The following is a 16,436-nucleotide window of genomic DNA, read 5'->3' as shown; positions in this document are numbered from 1 at the left end:
CAGTCTGCCTGATTACGTGCAAGTGTACAGGGTCTTGTACCCTTTAATTTAGGTTAATGGGCATAACCCTTGCGTGGAAGCCAGCACTCTTACAGTATCTAGCTGTGGCTGCCGGCTGGAAGACTGTCTGCAGGCACAGAGCTGCCAGGCCCAAGGGCACCATAGGTGTGGGAGACCATCCCCACCCCAACCCCAGGTTCAGAGGTTTGCTCTGCTCTAGGACCTGTGAGAGCCAAGCCTTTAAACCAGGGTGCCCCAGGGCTTATTCTAAATAAACCTGCTGGGTGCAACCCCTGGTAAGCATGTTACATCCTCAACTCAGCTGTGATCTCGACTCAACACCCACTTCTACCAGCATCTACCTATCACCAGGAGTTCCCTCAGAGCTCCTAGCCCATGAGTGTGATGTGAGATTAACTGAGCCCACACAGGGTAGAGTCCTTCCCCTTATGCCACAGCACACAGCCCCTCAAAGTCCCAGGAGAAACGTGCCCCCTCCAGTGCTCCAAATGGCAGGTGGCCTAGCTGGCAACTCAATCACCCGGTTTAAGGCTGTTAACTTTTTATTATCATCACACCATTCCATACAATAGCAAGAGACATATCAGTCTTAACACGCTTCCAAGTGAATGAATACATGAACAGAAAATCTGTACACATTATCATTTACAGCAATTTTACATGGTGAATTGTTTCAAGAAAAAGTTCTAAATCTCTTCTGTTCCCTTAAATCTTGGAATATTTTCGGTACAAGAGCCTACCCAGTTAGGACTATTTACAAGTACCAAATTAGACAAGCTAATTTAATAAAAGTCACTAATTTTAACAGGACTGCTTAACATCTTTGATGGTTCCACACTCAACCCACCTTGAAGTCCTGACAAAAAGGCAAGACTGAAGCTTACATTTAGGCATTTAAGGTCCCAATCCCAAATAGATTGTGTCCAGTGCCAATAAAGACAAGTTGACTCCAGACAGCTGCCACAGATACACCGGTAAATTCAAAATCAGCCCATTTTCACAAGTGGCAACTGACTTTATAAACACTGGGAAATGCAGTCCGGGATATCAGAGGTCGAGCATTAAGTCATTTTGTGTGTTTCACAACTGAGGTCAGTCCAATCTTTCTTGGATTTCGTTCCCTTTACAACTTAAAATATACACAAAACCCCCATGTTTATACATAAAATGATGTCCAGGGTCAATACATAACATATTCATACTAGAACAGTCACACAGAAAATTCAATGCCATTAGCTTAAAAATTAAAATTCATGGATAACATCAAATCTCATTTTCAACAGCAAGTGGCAGCTTCTACCCCGTCTTAGCGATTTGGTATCTCCCAGCTCAGCCACTTTAACTCTTGAGCAGAGAGGCGTGTGGTCGAACACAAAAGCTCCACACACAGGTCACACAGGGCTCCCCACGAAAGTCTCACCACTCCCCACCCCCGCGCTCTGAGAGGACGTGGGGGGCGACTTTGGCCTCAGGTCCTTTCATGAGGGTTTCACCCGTAGAAATAAGGGCCGGGGCCCACCTCCACACCTCACAACTGCTGTGTTCTGCTCCCACTGCACAAAGGGCTCCCACGCACTGTTTACAGGCCTTTGGATAAAACACAAAGTTTGGGTGTGCAGACCCACATCACATTTTGAGCAACGAACAGAAACAGAAACCACAGATAGTGGCTATCTCCGCACGAGGACGTGTCTGACTGGATACATTTCTGGATGACTTTAAAGAACAGTTTCACGGGAAAGTCAGACAATCAAATGTGAGATCACATATTAGAGTTCAATCCAATGCCAAGCCCAATATGTTCCACCAATTAAAACCAAGCTTTTCATTGCATGGAAGATCCTGGTGAGGGATCGTTTTACATGAGGACAGCAACACAACATGAGAGATGTAATCAATATCACTGCGATGAAAAGTCATTTGTCTGAATGTTTTGGTGGGTTATATTTTCACCATTTAAATAAAAAACAAAGTTTTATTCTAAATGGGAAAACAAAGTTTCTATCGTTCAATAGTGGGGAAATCGAAATTTCACCTGAACAAGTTATTAAACATATCACCAGCAATTGTCTTGCCCCAACCTGAATCACAATCTTCAGGAAACCACGTGACCCCTCCAAAAGAAGAAACATTTGGCAAAAAGCTGGGCTAAACGCTTTAAAAAAAGAAATGTCGGGGAAGGGGGGCAGCCAGCTGTTCTACGTTAAAGGGAATTGAAAGACTCAGCAATGGACCATGGGAGGAGAGCTACAGGACGTTACTGGGACAAGCGGGAGACCACAATCTGGGCTGTTCCTGAGACTGCTTCACCCCCTGAAAACGGGGGCCAGGCCTCCACTGGACAGCAGTGTTTGAGCAACGCTGCACTTCCGGGGCATGATGAGCACATCGAGGCCTCGTCCAGAACATCCTGAATCTTAGGAGATAAAAGTGGCAAGTGTCAGTGGGCAGCTCCGCCTTCTTGTGATGGCTGAGGAGCGCCTGGCACACAAAGGGTAGACCTGTGCGCAGTCCCACAGACTGAAGTCTCGTTTACCTTCAACCTAGCCAGGCTCTTCACGGGACCCCTACCCCCAGTACATGCCTCCGTGCCTGGTGAAATGAGTCCCTTTCTCTGGCCCTGGTTCTTTGGAAACGCAGCTTCAGAGACTTTGCCACCAAGTCCATATTCTAGGCTAGAGGGTCTGTTACTTTGGCCAGTTGACTGACAGTCCTGGCGAAGGTGGACACAACTTGGTTTGAAGCTTTTATCTAGTGACATGCTTGTGACTGGAATGCATCTTTCAGGGACTGCTCAATACACCCAAGGAGAGGGATTAAGGATGGGTTATTTAATCCGTGGGAGGGCCATGCTTCAAAATTAACATTTTATAATGTGTGCAGTCAATTATGCTGAGGTTTACAGACAAAAGGCAACAGGGAAAAGCAGCAGAAAAGAGAAGAGACAAGGACCCTCTTTTAAGACAGCTTTCACAGTGAAGACAGTGACAGGCCTGGGTGGGCACGGGGCTGAAGAGGTGTGTCCACAGGCAAGTGTGGGCATGCTGGCTTGCACTGCCAAGGGAGCCGAGAGCTGACCTGCACTGAAGGAGGGAGCCTGTGCTGCAAACAGACTTCCTGCTGCTAAAGTGCAGCCTGTTACTTCCTTAAACACCCACTCTCCACTGTACGTACGGCCTGTGGTCCCATCAGGTAGGCGGCAGTGAGGGCCAGCTGGTGGGACTGGCAGAAAGGCTGGAGGGTGGAGAAGGCCTACCTCTTCCTCACTCCTCAGCATCGTCCCCGCTCAAGTTAGTGGTTCTGACGCTGCCACTCCCGTGGTTTTACACTGACCCTGTACCCACCCACCTGTGCAGTCCCCCCAGGCCACGCATCCACTGGCAACTTCTGGAAATATATGCAGCATTTTCACCATCAGGTTTTCAAACTGAGGGTTAGGTTTATTGCATTTTGTTAAAATGACAAAAGCGGTTCTTAGTCCCTGAGAGTCGGATCAACATATAAAATCTGGATTTTATTTATTTTGACCATTTTCCTTCCATGTGAAAAAAAATCTGGAATAACATTCCTGCCATTTCTCCACCGCTAGCATTGATGCTACTTCCAGCTTATCCACCACAGGCTTTGTGGATGGCTAGCAGAGCTTGAAGGACAGAAGTTTTCCACATGAAAGGAAGCAGGTGGCAGTGACTTCCCACCTGTATTTCAGAGCGTCTGAGCTGTTTACACCAGTACAGTCCTATAGAAGCATGACTTTAAAACAGTTATCTATTTTTCTGGTTTCATAACCCGTGTTTTCACCACTTATCACACATTAAGACATTTGCATGTGGTAACACTAGGCTATCTCTATGAAAACAACACCCCATAGCCATGGAGTCCATTCTGACTGACAGCGAGCCTGCAGAACAGACGACTGCTCCAAGGGGCTTCCAAGGCTGTATGGCTTTACAGGAACAGCCAGTCTCATCTGTCTCCCATGGAGCAGCTGGTGGGTTTGCCCTGTTGACCTTGCCGGTCAACAGTCTAGCGCTTAACCCACTGTGCCACCAGCACATCTTGTACAAACGCACGGATCCTTTTAGAGAGTATTTACCCGTACACCTGCATGGGATGAGGCGAGCATTTTATTACGCTGCTCTTGAGCTTTGAGGAGAAATTTTTTTTTACATCAGAAACATGCAACTTTTCAATTGCCAAGTGGTGGGGGTTGGGAGGTGTCCTAGCCATGTCCCTATTTAATGATAAGTAGCTGACTCCTCACTAGTGAGGCACACACAACACCCCTACAATTAAGTTCCTGGTGATACTAATGTCAGCACTGAGCTGGGGAAATACTAATGTCAGCACTGAGCTTTTCCATGAAAATGGGGTGACTTATGGAGCTAATTTAACAGAAAACCGAAACCAAGGCCACTCCCCAAAGACTCAATCTTAGGACCAACTCGCCGTCCAATGATAGGATCTCAATCGAATTTCTGTCCCAATGGTACTTTCTCAAGTGGCCACAGTGAACCCAGCCCAGGCAGCGGACAGTCTAACCCAGGAGGTACTTACAAAGTTGTCCTGTGAGCTCGCCTGGGACTCAGAGCTGCTCTCTGCCGATTCCATCTCCATCTCACCCAGGTCTACGGGGTGTCTGTGAGGAGGAATAAATGGGTAAGTCAGGAACCCGAGTAACGAAGACGAGAGAACCACAGCATAAACACATGCTGAGTCTGTCCATCAGACCAACCCTGTAACAGTACATGGCCCCAGGGAGAGGGACGCTCCTTGAGCTTGCTGAGGTGGGGGGAATGCTTTCACTGGTTCCACACCAGCCAGACAATTAGCCCGTCCCATCAGCTCACCAGAGACAAAGCTGCCAGCAAAAAGCTCAGCTTGCGTTGGGCACAAAGACCTGCCAATCTCCAGTCTTAAAGCATCTTTTCACACACACATGTGCACCACACCACACACACACTTTACTACTCCTAGAAGCATGAATAAGGAGCTCTGGTAGAATAGTGGTTACAAATCAGGCTGCAAACCGCAAGGTCAGCAGTTCGAAACTACCAGCTGTTCCGCGGGAGAAAGATGAGGCTTTCTGCTCCCGTAAAGATTTACACTCTCGGAAACCCTGTACAGGGTCGCTATGGGTCGGAACGGACTCCACAGCACATAACAACAACATAAGCATGAATACATCCCATTTTCTTAGGGGGATGAATACTGAAAAACTCTAGTACTCCACACGGACACACGTTTTTCCTAGTCACTAAGAGAATAGGACAACACCATCGTCACCTGGATGTCAGCTGTGAGGCCAAATCTGCAAGGCCCTGACAGGAAGCACATCAAAAATGCCAGCCTTGAAGCAGAAACACAATGGTTTTGTTACATGAGTAACATCCCTCTGATAGTGGGACGGGTTCAGGACAAGAGGGGAGCTGAGAAGCAACACCCCTCAAGGGAGGAAAGCACACACTGATCTCTCTCTCTCTCTTCCACAGCGAGTCAGGACCAGACTGTGAAAATGGAGGCTACAGAAACCAAGGGAGAAAGCAATCCCTTAAGGACAAAAGGGTCTGATCTCACTTTTCAAGAGCGGCACTACCATCACCAAATTACCTATGCAGAAATGGTTAAACCCGTGCGTATTTTGCTGTGTATAAAAAATATTTTATTTTTATTACTGTTACTTGCCATCAAGTCAACTGACTCACAGAGACCCTGTATTGGGTTTCTGAGGAGCAACTTCTGGGTTTGAACTGCTGACCTTGTGGTTTGCAGTTCAGTGCTAATTCTACAATGCCATACCAGGAGTCTCTTTTTAAAGATTCACCTAGTCCCAAGTTCACTGTCCTTGAGTCAATTCCAACTCACAGCAACATTAAGGATAAAGCAGAATGACGCCCTAGGGTTTCCAAGAATATAAATCTTTATGGAAAAAGACAGCCTCCTCTTTCTCCCTCGGTACAGCAACTGTAGGATTTAATCTGCTAACCGTTCCATCTGCAGCCCAACACTTAACCTACCACACCACCAGGGATCCTTTCGTTTTCATAGTTCGATTACAATGATTCAAATACTTTTTAGGCTGTGCATCTCCCTGCCAAAAAAGCACCAGTTCCTAGGTTGCTGGAGCTCTATCTATGTCTATGAAAGGTTAAATTCAACCCGAGAAGCACACTGCCCCACTCTACACACATGCCTATCAACAAAACAGGCCTGAAGCTTGCTCAGACCTTCCCAGGGATGAAACTCCATAAGCCATTTCAATCACGGTCCAGAGCAAAGAAGCTGAACAAGCAAGCTCAGACGTACATGTCCTGCAGGTCACAGCCCTCCTCGGCAGGAGGGTCCCAGTAGTGCAGTGCCACCTTCCAGAGTCTGATCTGCTGGTCCCACGACCGCCGGCTGTACTTCTTAAACTTGTTGGGGGTCTTGGGGTGAACGCCAGGCTGTCGGAGGTGTCTAGAGGAGAAAGCAAGGCTATCCTAGCAACAGCATTCAGGATCACACATGGAGACATTTACTTGAAAGCTTAGAGATGGATCAAGCTTTGGAAGTACTGATACTAAAGATTATAAATCAAATAATTCTACAAAATGAAAAAAACGTACGTTCAAAGAGCACTTAGCTCTTTGAAGCTCATTATTCCTTAGTAATTAAAGTTCCAGAAAATTAAATATTTAACCCTGATCCTGCCAGGAGGTTGATGACAATAGTCTAAAGTTCTCTTTCTCTTTGTGCCTGTTTTGGAAAGAGAGATAGGCATGTGCATGCTGCTAACTCAGTGTGATGCCATGATTCTCCTCTAGTTAGACCTTTGAAACCTTGGACTTCAGTTTTGTTTTCACCATTGTATTGTAATAGTTTTATGCCAATAAAGTTACGAGTACTTAGAAACGAAAATGCTAACAGTCAAAATTATAAAAAGGTTATTTCTATGTCTTAGTAGCTTTGATTTTTCAGTTGCCAAGTGACTGTCCGGGGGAGTGGTGTGAAAAGGCTCTTAACCTCCTTTAGGTAAGGCATTGTGGTTCACACCAAGCTGTAGATCACTGATGAATGGGTCTTAAACCAAGCTCGCTGTGAGCACACTGATTCCAACTCACAGGGACCCTCTGACAGAATAGAACCTGACCCCCAGGGTCTCCATGGCTGTATCTTTATCATTTGGAGCAGCTGGTGGATGAAATGGCCAGTAATCAGCAGCGTAGTGCTTAGCCATTGTGCCAATAGTTGATTCCAACTCCTAGTGATCCTATGGTCAAGTGCTCACAACGATCCTGTATAGAGACTCCGAGGAGCGGCTGGTAGTTTCAAACTGCTGACCTGAGGTGAGCAGCCCAACTTGTAACTACTACGCTACCAGAGCTCCCTATAGGGTGGAGTGAAACTGCCCTACTGGGCTCCCAAGGCTGGACATCTTGATGGGAGCAGAAGGCCTCATCTTTCTTCCACACAATAGTTAACAGGTTTGAACTGCTTACCTTTTGGTTAGCAGCTGAGGGGTTTAAGCACTGGTTCACCAAGGCTCCTTAAATTACCAAAACCCAGTCATCGAGTCAACTGTGGCTTTTAGTGGCCTTACATAGGCTATCCAGGACTGTAAATCCTTACAGGAGAGGAGTAACTCATCGATCTCCCGTGGAGCGGCTGCTGGATTTAAACTGCCCACCACCAAATCCACAGCGCCACTGGTGTTGGTAAGTGCCTTGGAATCAGCTGACTGACAGCGACCCTCTATAAGGGTTACCAAGGAACAGCTGGTGGGTTTGAACCACTGACCTTGTGGTTAGCAGTCCTGTGCTTATCCCACAGCGCCACACCACTAGGACCCCTTAAATGTTCCTAACAAGTCTGAATCACTCCCACAACCAGATTTAATATCCGAAGAGCCCCCACCACCTTGGAACTTCTTTAATGTAGCGATCGTAGGCAATGGTGTTCTTCCCATAGTTGATTTGCTTCTGTCTTCTCATGAGCACACTCTCGTCTGTCTCTAGGTCTGCCGGCACTGCAGACACGGACTCCTTTGAATCAGAACTGGAGGAGACAAGAGACAAACCGAACCACTAAGTAAATGGAGACAAGAACACTGAAACCCAAGAGGAACACAGCCCCAGCTAAGTCAGTCCCTCAAGAGTCCAGTCTCTGCACCCGTGAGACCTGAGCACACAGCAGAAACATCACTTCATACTCGTGACCACAGAGACCAGTCAGTAAGCGTTCAGATAACATTTTCACAAAGTGTCGGGTCCAGCAAACCAAAACCCCCATCCCGACAGCATTTACCTTCCAGAGGATGACCTCCTCTCTCTTCCAAAGTCATTAATGAGAAGTTTCCGTTTATATCTGAAAGCAAAATAAACATGTGTTTTTAAAAGATATGAAGCCAAATGTGACACGTGGTGCTTTTAGAGTGAAACACTGCACACCAAGAACAAAGCTGCCTTCTCCCTGAGCTGTGGTGCGGGCTGAGCCGGCTGCTTCCCCTCGCTTCGTCACAGGTGGACGAGAAAGACCATTTGCCAAGATCATACAGTTGGTGCTCAGAAGTTCAGATCACAGTGAGTCTGAGAGCCCGCAGACCCTATGGGACCTACTACCGGGCTTCCTGACGCCAGGAGAAAGACTGAGTGTGATGTGTGTTTCTGAAGTAGTAAGAGTCAAAAGTTCATTGCAACCTCCTTAAAATATGAAACACACACCAAGAGCAAAGGTCCCATTTTGAAAGAAGTAGGGTTCCCTACTAATGGAAAACACGTGCCTGCTGAGCACCGTACAACTTCTCCGGTGACTGGACACCCTCAGTTCGGGAGGCACACCGAGTCCAGCCACTACCCAGCAGCTACCGAAACCCAGCTGGTCAGCTCTGTTCCTACAAGGTCGTGCATTACTGAGTTCCCACAGCACCCAGAGCCTAGGCTGGACCCCGAGGTAATGAAGCAGCTCAGAAGCAGCGCAGCCCGAATGCCCCTCAGGAGGGACCCTGCATGGTGAGACTCTGAACACATTTGCTAAAAAAAGGGAGATCCTCCACAAGCCGACCCCAGCAGCCACAGCAGGGGACTCGGACAAGCCAACGAACTGGAGGACAACACGGTGAGGCAACATTTCACTCCTGAGGCCACCAACACTATAGTCCAGCCTCTTGAGAACTGCCCACAAATCAGTCTGCCCCCAAGGCCTGTCAATTCAGAATATGCAGACAGGCGGCTTCTAACCTGTACTTTTTCTCCTTGAAGGAGCACAAATGGAAGCCTTAAATACCTTTCCTGATACGGAGGACTCACAGTGAGGTGCATGAGGTTGAACCCCCATGTCTGCTCCTATGGGAAGGGCAGCGGCAGTGGCCCACACTGATGTCCAGACAAGAGAGGCCTGAGAGGTAGCCGAGGCAGAGGCCAGTCCGTCCACAGGAGGACCGTGACAGACTGGGGAGCCAGGAGGGGGCTGCTAGAAGACACATAGTAAGCACAGAAAGCAAAGATCCCAACATTCTAACCTGACAGTGGAGAAACTGGAGATCTGTGCAAATCACCTCGCAGTCCAGGAGTCCAGCCTGAGCGGACCAGCTGACCTGGTCAATAGCCTCAATAGCCTTTCTCTCCAGGTGACAGCTATGGTGCACTCGGGAAAGTGGGGCGGTGGCCTTGCCAACATTCGAACACATTTTCTCACTTGGATTAAGCACTAATAAAAACGCTCATCTTCAAAAAACTTGTGGAAAAATTCCACTCTCTTTTCATTATAGTTTTCCCTTACTTTTTTGAGGCCCTTACTAGTCCCTCTGAAGGCTAAACCTCTCTTGGGTCCATGAACTTCATCTTACTACAAACCACACCATGTCCACGTGCCTTCGGTCTGGCCCGACGACATGCAGCAGTCTGAAGGAGGGTGCCATTCTAAGGCCATGCGCATTCCTGATAGCATGGAGACCCCTAGCCATCTCCCAACAGAGCACAAACTCAGGGACATGTGGATATGCAGCACTTTCATGAAGCCCGAAGGGCAAGCGATGTGCCCAAACTCGGTGAACGTAGGAGAAAAGGATGTATCTATCACTTGAACCAGAAGTCCAACGGCAGGGGCTCACAGACATCCCGTGCACTTTAGCATTTGTTACCTTGAGCTCACTCCCTCACCTGCCATTGGCATTGACACTACCTGGCTGGGTCGTGAGAAAATACACACTCTAGTCCCCAAGCCCTCTGGGATCTTCTGGCACCTGCGTCCCTATTTCCACTCTTAGAAGGACTACTTCTACCCACGGCCATCAAGTGGAAGCAGACTCTCAGTCACCCTCTACAGGGTCTCCGGGAGCAGACACCTTCATACCTTTCTCCCAAAGAGCGGCTGCTGGGATTGAACTGTAGTTAGCAAGCCAAGGCTTAACACCCACAGTGCCACCAGGTTAGTGAGTATACACTCACCTGGAAGGGTTTTGCAGGACTGCTGGGCCCTGCCCCTGAGTTCCCCGTTCCACAAAGCTGGGGGATAAGGCATGTGATTCCCATGTCAAATGGAGTGCAGGAGCTCTGTGCAGTAAGCGCTAGACTAAGATCTATGAGGTCAGTGGTTCAAGCCCACCAGCCACTTCATGGGAGCAACATGACTTTCTACTTCTGCAATGATTTACAGCCTCAGACACACTATCTAGGGTTGCTGTACAATGGAGCCGACTAAACAACACGTAAGCTCCTGGAGGATGCGCCCACCCATTGGTCTGGGGACCACCTCAAAGTCATGGTTTCAAGCAAAGCACCACAGGTAACATTCTAAGTCATCTGAAATACCTTGCAATTTCTTTATTCACTCTGGTTCTCATTTCATCTTCTTCAACTGCACTTCCCCAGTCTGAGCATCTAGAACGGGGCTTAGGGCCTTCAGGTGTGGTGAAGCTGCAAAATAAGAGCAAGATGCATGTATGAACCAGGACACCACCTCTCATCTCCTGGAAAACTGTACGAGGAACTAGGGAGGCTCTCCTGCATGCTGCCAGGGGCACCAGCTTTGGAGTCGAGCAGATTTGACTGAGACCCCCAAAGCCCCCCTGGGCTCCTGCCATCACAAATTTGTTTCTTTTATACATGTGACAGCGTTCACCAAATAATAGGGACACTACGGGTAGGGAGACGTGCAGGCAAAGCTACGTGTCATCTTCAGCACCAAGAGCTTTGATTTGCAAAATGAGTATTTTTTTCATACCAGACTGTAAGAGGAGGGGAGAAGAGCTACACAGTCAATGGAAAGTGCTGGCGTGCGGTAGTCTAATGCATAGAGAGCTCGCACACAGAAAACGTACCAGCAGCTCAGAGATGTCCCGTACCACCCTCAGGGTCTAGTCTACTGGTGAAGTGGCACCTGCAGCTTGCTGCTATGAGGTGTCCTATTTCAATTCATAGTGACCCTATAGGACATAGCAGTACTGCCCACAGGGTCTCCCAAACTCTTTGGAGTCAGCAGGTGAGTTCAAACTACTTACCTTTCTGTTAGCAGCCAAGAACTTAACCACTGCACCACCAAGGCTCCTTAAAGGTATCCCCTTTTTGTTGTGAAGTGTGCAGAGTCAGTCCTGACTCAACCTTGCAGTTCAAACTGACCTTGCCGTCCAGTGCTAGAGTTGGGTTAGGGTTCCCTGGTGGCAGTGGTTAAGCACTCAGCTACTAACAGAAAGAAAGGTCAGTGGTTGACTGTCCAGCAGCTGTTCTGCAGGAGAAAGACATAACAGTCTGAGTCCATAAAGACTATTGTTGTTGCTGTTAAGTGACAGCGAGTCCAACTCATAGTGTTTCCAAGTAACAGCTGGTGGGTTTGAACTGCCAACCTTGAAGTTCAAACCCACCTTGATGTCTAGTGTATTATCCTACAGCATCACATCAGGACTACAGAAAAATTACAACCTAGAAACCCCAGGGGGCAACTCTCTTCTGTCCCACAGGGTAACTGAGTCCAAATCAACACAACTGTGGCAGCTTTGGTTTGGTGTGGCTTGGGGTAAACTGAATTCCAGACAATATGACAAGGTAAAAGCTTCAACACCAAGATCCGACAGTTGGAATTGCTGGCCTGCTGTTTCTAGATTAGATCTAAATGTTCATTTTTTTCTTTTCTACCTCATTCCCCTCAGCCTCCTCCACTGGTGTATGGAAAACCCACAAACTTCAACTCTCTTTAGGCAACCATCATTGGTTCCTTTATAGGGTCACATGCCCCCAAGACACCCACTGTGGATCTCTAAAGGTCAGTTTCCAGATATGCAGAAATGGCTAGAAAAGTCTGAGATCACACGTAGTTCATCAACAGGAAATAACATTAACTCACTGGGTTATTTGAGAGCTTGTCCAGCCGGGCTGCACATCAACATCCTACCCAGCCTAGCAAGAGTCAGTCAGTCTCCAAGGTAAGTCTGAACTAGAAAGTTCCCGCATGCAGAAAACTGACTGTGGACCCCAGAGTGCTGTATCTACCGGATCTCAGAACAAACCAGGACTTTGGAGAAAGCTCTCAAGTGGAAAACAAAGCCTGTTTTACACATTGAGCTGACCCTGCCCCACCCAATCAACAGTCAACGCCCTGCAGAAGGAGGGGCTGCACGTTACTTCCCTTCTCAAGTGAGAGGGGCCGGGTGGGGGGTGTTGTTGCTGCTTTCCCCATGAGCCAGATCTGTGCTAGCACCACCAGGGCGCTGGGGCAGGGCAGGCCTCTCATCCACACCCCACTGAACCACAGTGGACCTAGGAGGCAGGGGAGAGGCCGTCTGCCATCCTCTCGCATCTCTGCCCACAACCCTCCTGCACCCACTGCACCAGCAGGGCTCCTTTGCAGCATGTGACCTCTTCATTTTCCCGCCTGGGGATCTGCTCAAGATGTCACACTTGATAGGCCACATCCCCTCTCCAAAGTCCCCACTCTGGATGCTGACAGGCTCTTGAAGCCACAGGCACCGAACTACGGAGCCAGGTGGCAGGAGACAGTACGGGGAGAGGGCGGGGTTGCTCGAACCCCTCAGGTAGTGATAAAGATCAACCTGCGGATGCTGCGGTGGGCTCACCACATCCACAGGAAAGGCAATTCCAACTTAGGGTGACCTCACAAGTTCGAAAGCAGAACTGAACCCCACAGTCTTCTGGGCAATTCTCTTTGTGGAAGATCCCCAAGCCTCTTCCTAGCTGCCACTGGGTGGAGTCAAACCTCTAACCTTTAGGTTAGGTGGTGGTGGTTGTTGTTAAGCGCCGACAAGTCGACTCCGACCCATAGCGGCCCTGTATAGGGTTTCCAAAGAGCAGCTGGGGAGCTTGAACCACTGACCTTGCAGTTCAAGCGGCTTTGCAGTCTGGGGCATTAACCCACAGCATCACCCCAGGACTCCTACAGGTTAGGTGCTCAGTGCAAACTCAGGGACCTTACTTAGAACCCCCAAGGGCTCAACCATGATTCAGTGAACCAATGCTGATCTTGTCACTGGAAACTGCTGCTTCCGCCAGCCAAGCAGTTCACAATCATACCGCACTGTAAGTGCCCGAAATAGTCAAAAAGTCTACCTATGCCCCCCCCAAGACTCCCTCCCAAGGGTCGTTTCATCTCTATAGGTTGAAACAAAGTTACCCCTAAACCGCACTTAAAATGCCTATTTTCCCATCTTATAAGCAGAGGAGCACAGGAATGGAGGTAGTATAGTAAGTGTGTGCGATCAGAGTCTCAAAGACCCCAAACCTCTTCAGCTACCCCACGTTAGCTGAGTCTGGTATCCCCTATACCAGGAAGAAAAAGATCACCCTGGATCTGTGGACGGCTTGCTTGACTACAAGCCTAAGGGTTGTCGGTTGACTCCACCCCCACCAGAGGTGCCGGGGGAGCAAGGCCTGGCAACCTGCATCCCTAACGATCACAGCCTAGAAGACCCCACAGAGAGTGCAATTCACGGTCATTCGGGGTCAACACCATTTGACCCGGGCTTCAGCGTCTCCCACTTGGTTGGGTTTTAGAATGCGGTTGGGGAATGGGCTCAAAAGTGCCAGTGCCGTCCTGAGAGCCGTGTGGACGCCCCCCTGTCCGGCCCCCGAAGCCTCCCCGGCGGGTTCATACCTCTCCAGCCGGTGGTCCGGGCGCCTGCGCTCGTGGTCGTGGTCGTCGGCAGACACGGGAGGCTCGCAGTCCTCCGGCTTCCGGCGCTTCCCGTCGGCTCGGCGCTTCCGCCCCAGGGACCATCGGCTCGGGGAACGCGAGCTGCTCACAAAGAGACCGCGGGCGGGAGGCCGGCAGGTCAGCGCCGGCGCGGACCTCCCTCCCCCCCACACACACACATACACAAGTCGCTGCGCCGCCCGAGGGCGCCCGCCCGCTTCCGGCCCGGCCTCACCTGCCGTCGCCGTACCGGGAAGGGCTTCGCGGCCGGCAGGCCATGGCGAGCGTATTAGTAGAGAAAGGGAAAGTGTCGGGGACGTGGAGAACCAACGCAGAGCTGCGAGCAGCAGAAGAGACGGCGGAGCAGCGAACAGAAAGACGACGTTCCTTCCCGCGCTGGTGCTGACAGACTAATCGAGCGCCCCGCCCCCAACCGCTTTTATGAGGCTGTCGGGCCCCGCCCCTCGGAGATCCCGCGCGCGCCGGGTCAGGATGCAACCATTACGTCCAAGCCGGCGGGAGGTACCTGGCTCGGCTGCGCGGGTCTCAACAATTGTCTAGGCTTCTGCTGACTTTTCAGGACCTCGGGGTACCTTAAAGTCCTAATTCTAGACGCTGCTCTCGGGAAAGGCGAATCGACGCCGTCGTCTTCATGAGGTGAGCTTCAACGGAAAAGTTGCTCCCCTGGGGTATTGAGACAGACGGGCCGCCGCGGGCCTCTCGGAAGCTGATTGGCTGTTTGTTCGCGGGAGGAGGGTGGTATTGGCGGGAGATTCGGACGCGCGCGGCGCGAGCGTCAGAAGGGGAGGGAAGCCGCGTCCTCGTAGAGTCTCGACTAGGGTGGAGGTGCGTCTCTGATTGGTTCAGGTCTGGGCGGGGCAAGCCTCCGATAGGTCCCGTGTGGTCGAAGTCAGTCTCCCATTGGCTCAGCCCAGGGTGGAGGCGCGCCACTGCACTGGCGGGAAACTTGGAACCCGGAGGGCGCAGTCTGTGGAGTTTGCGCCTCCCGATCCCGGGCGAGATACCCCGGGATCGTCAGGGGCCGTGGCCACAGTAGGGTCCCAGTTCGCGTAGTCCCCGCCCGTTCGGCCATGGGTCTCCAGTACATCAAGTCCCGGATGGGGCAAAGGGGACTGGAGTCTTCCACGGTACAGCGCGCCCCGGGTCATCGATCGCTGCGGGGACTGGAAGGGCCCGGTGCAGGCCAATTCGCTTTGTGGTAGACGGTTCCCCAGAACTCCGAGGAAATCGCAGACCCTGAACGAGGAAGATTCAGGGATGGTGGAGTGCATGGAGGAGGTGGGATGCCGGACTCTTCGCTGCATCTGAACCCGCCTACTTCCTCCTGTGAACCCTCTGATTACATAGTTACTCCAAATCTTTTTACCTTTCTTTTGAAACTTTATTATAATTTGGATGAAAATTTACAGAGCACTTTAGTTTTTCATTTGACAACTTATACACATTTTGTTTTGTGACATTGGTTGGAATCCCCTCTGTTCTGGGGAAATGATGCCCTTTTGGTCTATGGCTGAGTGTACTGAGGAGCACGTTCCTGGCTGCTCTTGTTCACTAGTGCTGTGGGTTACTGCGCTGGACTGCAAAGTCGGTTCAAGCTCACCAACTGCTTCAGAAACCCTAAGCAGTGTCACTATGGACTGGCTCCACAGCACTTAACAATTTTGCTGAAAGCTGACCCCTGGATTCAATTCCAGGCTTAAAGGGTGTCTAGGGGCCACAAGCTTGGGTTCTACTAGGCTTATCAGACTCATCTGGTCTGTTTCATGATTTTGAAGTTTTGGTGTACTTTTTTTTCTCCTCTGGAGAAATAATCTGAATAATCAGTAGTGCTTACCAGGCACAAACTTTAGTTCACAAGTGCTAGACTATGTCCCTGGGTGGCTCCTAACCCCACGCTGTGCAAGATTGTACAGTAGGATCACAACCTGATCCACCTCAAGACCCCTCTCCTCAATACATTCCCATGTCCCATCCCCCAGGAATTTTCCAAGTTCACTTTTGTCCTGTGCCATTCTTTGTGCAGAGTCAGACTTGAGACAAGCCGTGGGTCTCTCTATCTGGAAGCCTGGGGTAAATCCGTCCTGCCATTTCAAATATTATCCACTGCTCTTTTCTAACCCTTCACTGGGCCGTGACTGTGGATCTGGATCAGAACCACCACTGATGCAGTGCCAAAGACCCTAGTCCACTGTAGCACAGTAAGAAGAGTAGGCTTACAGAGCCGTGGTGGCACTGTGATTCATCGCTGGGCTGCTCACCAGAAGGCTGGTGGTTCA

The 16,436-nt window shown here is 49.9% G+C and overlaps 1 protein-coding gene across 1 annotated transcript; it reads right to left on the bottom strand.

The window, feature by feature from the left end:
• Positions 1–2,278: 2,278 nt before the first annotated feature.
• SLBP (stem-loop binding protein) lies at positions 2,279–14,418 on the bottom strand. The gene is made up of 8 exons (XM_006874126.1): positions 14,375–14,418; positions 14,101–14,244; positions 10,809–10,913; positions 8,305–8,364; positions 7,918–8,055; positions 6,328–6,477; positions 4,579–4,660; positions 2,279–2,437 (listed from the first exon to the last, which is right to left on the bottom strand). Exons 1-8 carry the CDS (start codon positions 14,416–14,418, stop codon positions 2,279–2,281), a joined length of 882 nt encoding a protein of 293 aa, XP_006874188.1.
• Between the last annotated feature and the right edge of the window lie 2,018 nt (positions 14,419–16,436).

Source organism: Chrysochloris asiatica, unplaced genomic scaffold (assembly GCF_000296735.1).
Source record: "Chrysochloris asiatica unplaced genomic scaffold, ChrAsi1.0 scaffold00262, whole genome shotgun sequence".
In the NCBI taxonomy this organism is placed as follows: Eukaryota; Metazoa; Chordata; class Mammalia; order Afrosoricida; family Chrysochloridae; genus Chrysochloris; species Chrysochloris asiatica.
This window is presented reverse-complemented; position numbering and strand designations above follow the sequence as displayed.

Coding starts and splice junctions, on each gene's coding strand:
- SLBP (XM_006874126.1), bottom strand. CDS start 14,418: ATGGCCTGCCGGCCGCGAAGCCCTTCCCGGTACGGCGACGGCAG. Junction 14,245..14,374: donor TCCCGGTACGGCGACGGCAG/GTGAGGCCGGGC, acceptor TCTCTTTGTGAG/CAGCTCGCGTTCCCCGAGCC. Junction 2,438..4,578: donor CGAGCTCACAGGACAACTTT/GTAAGTACCTCC, acceptor TTATCTCCTAAG/ATTCAGGATGTTCTGGACGA.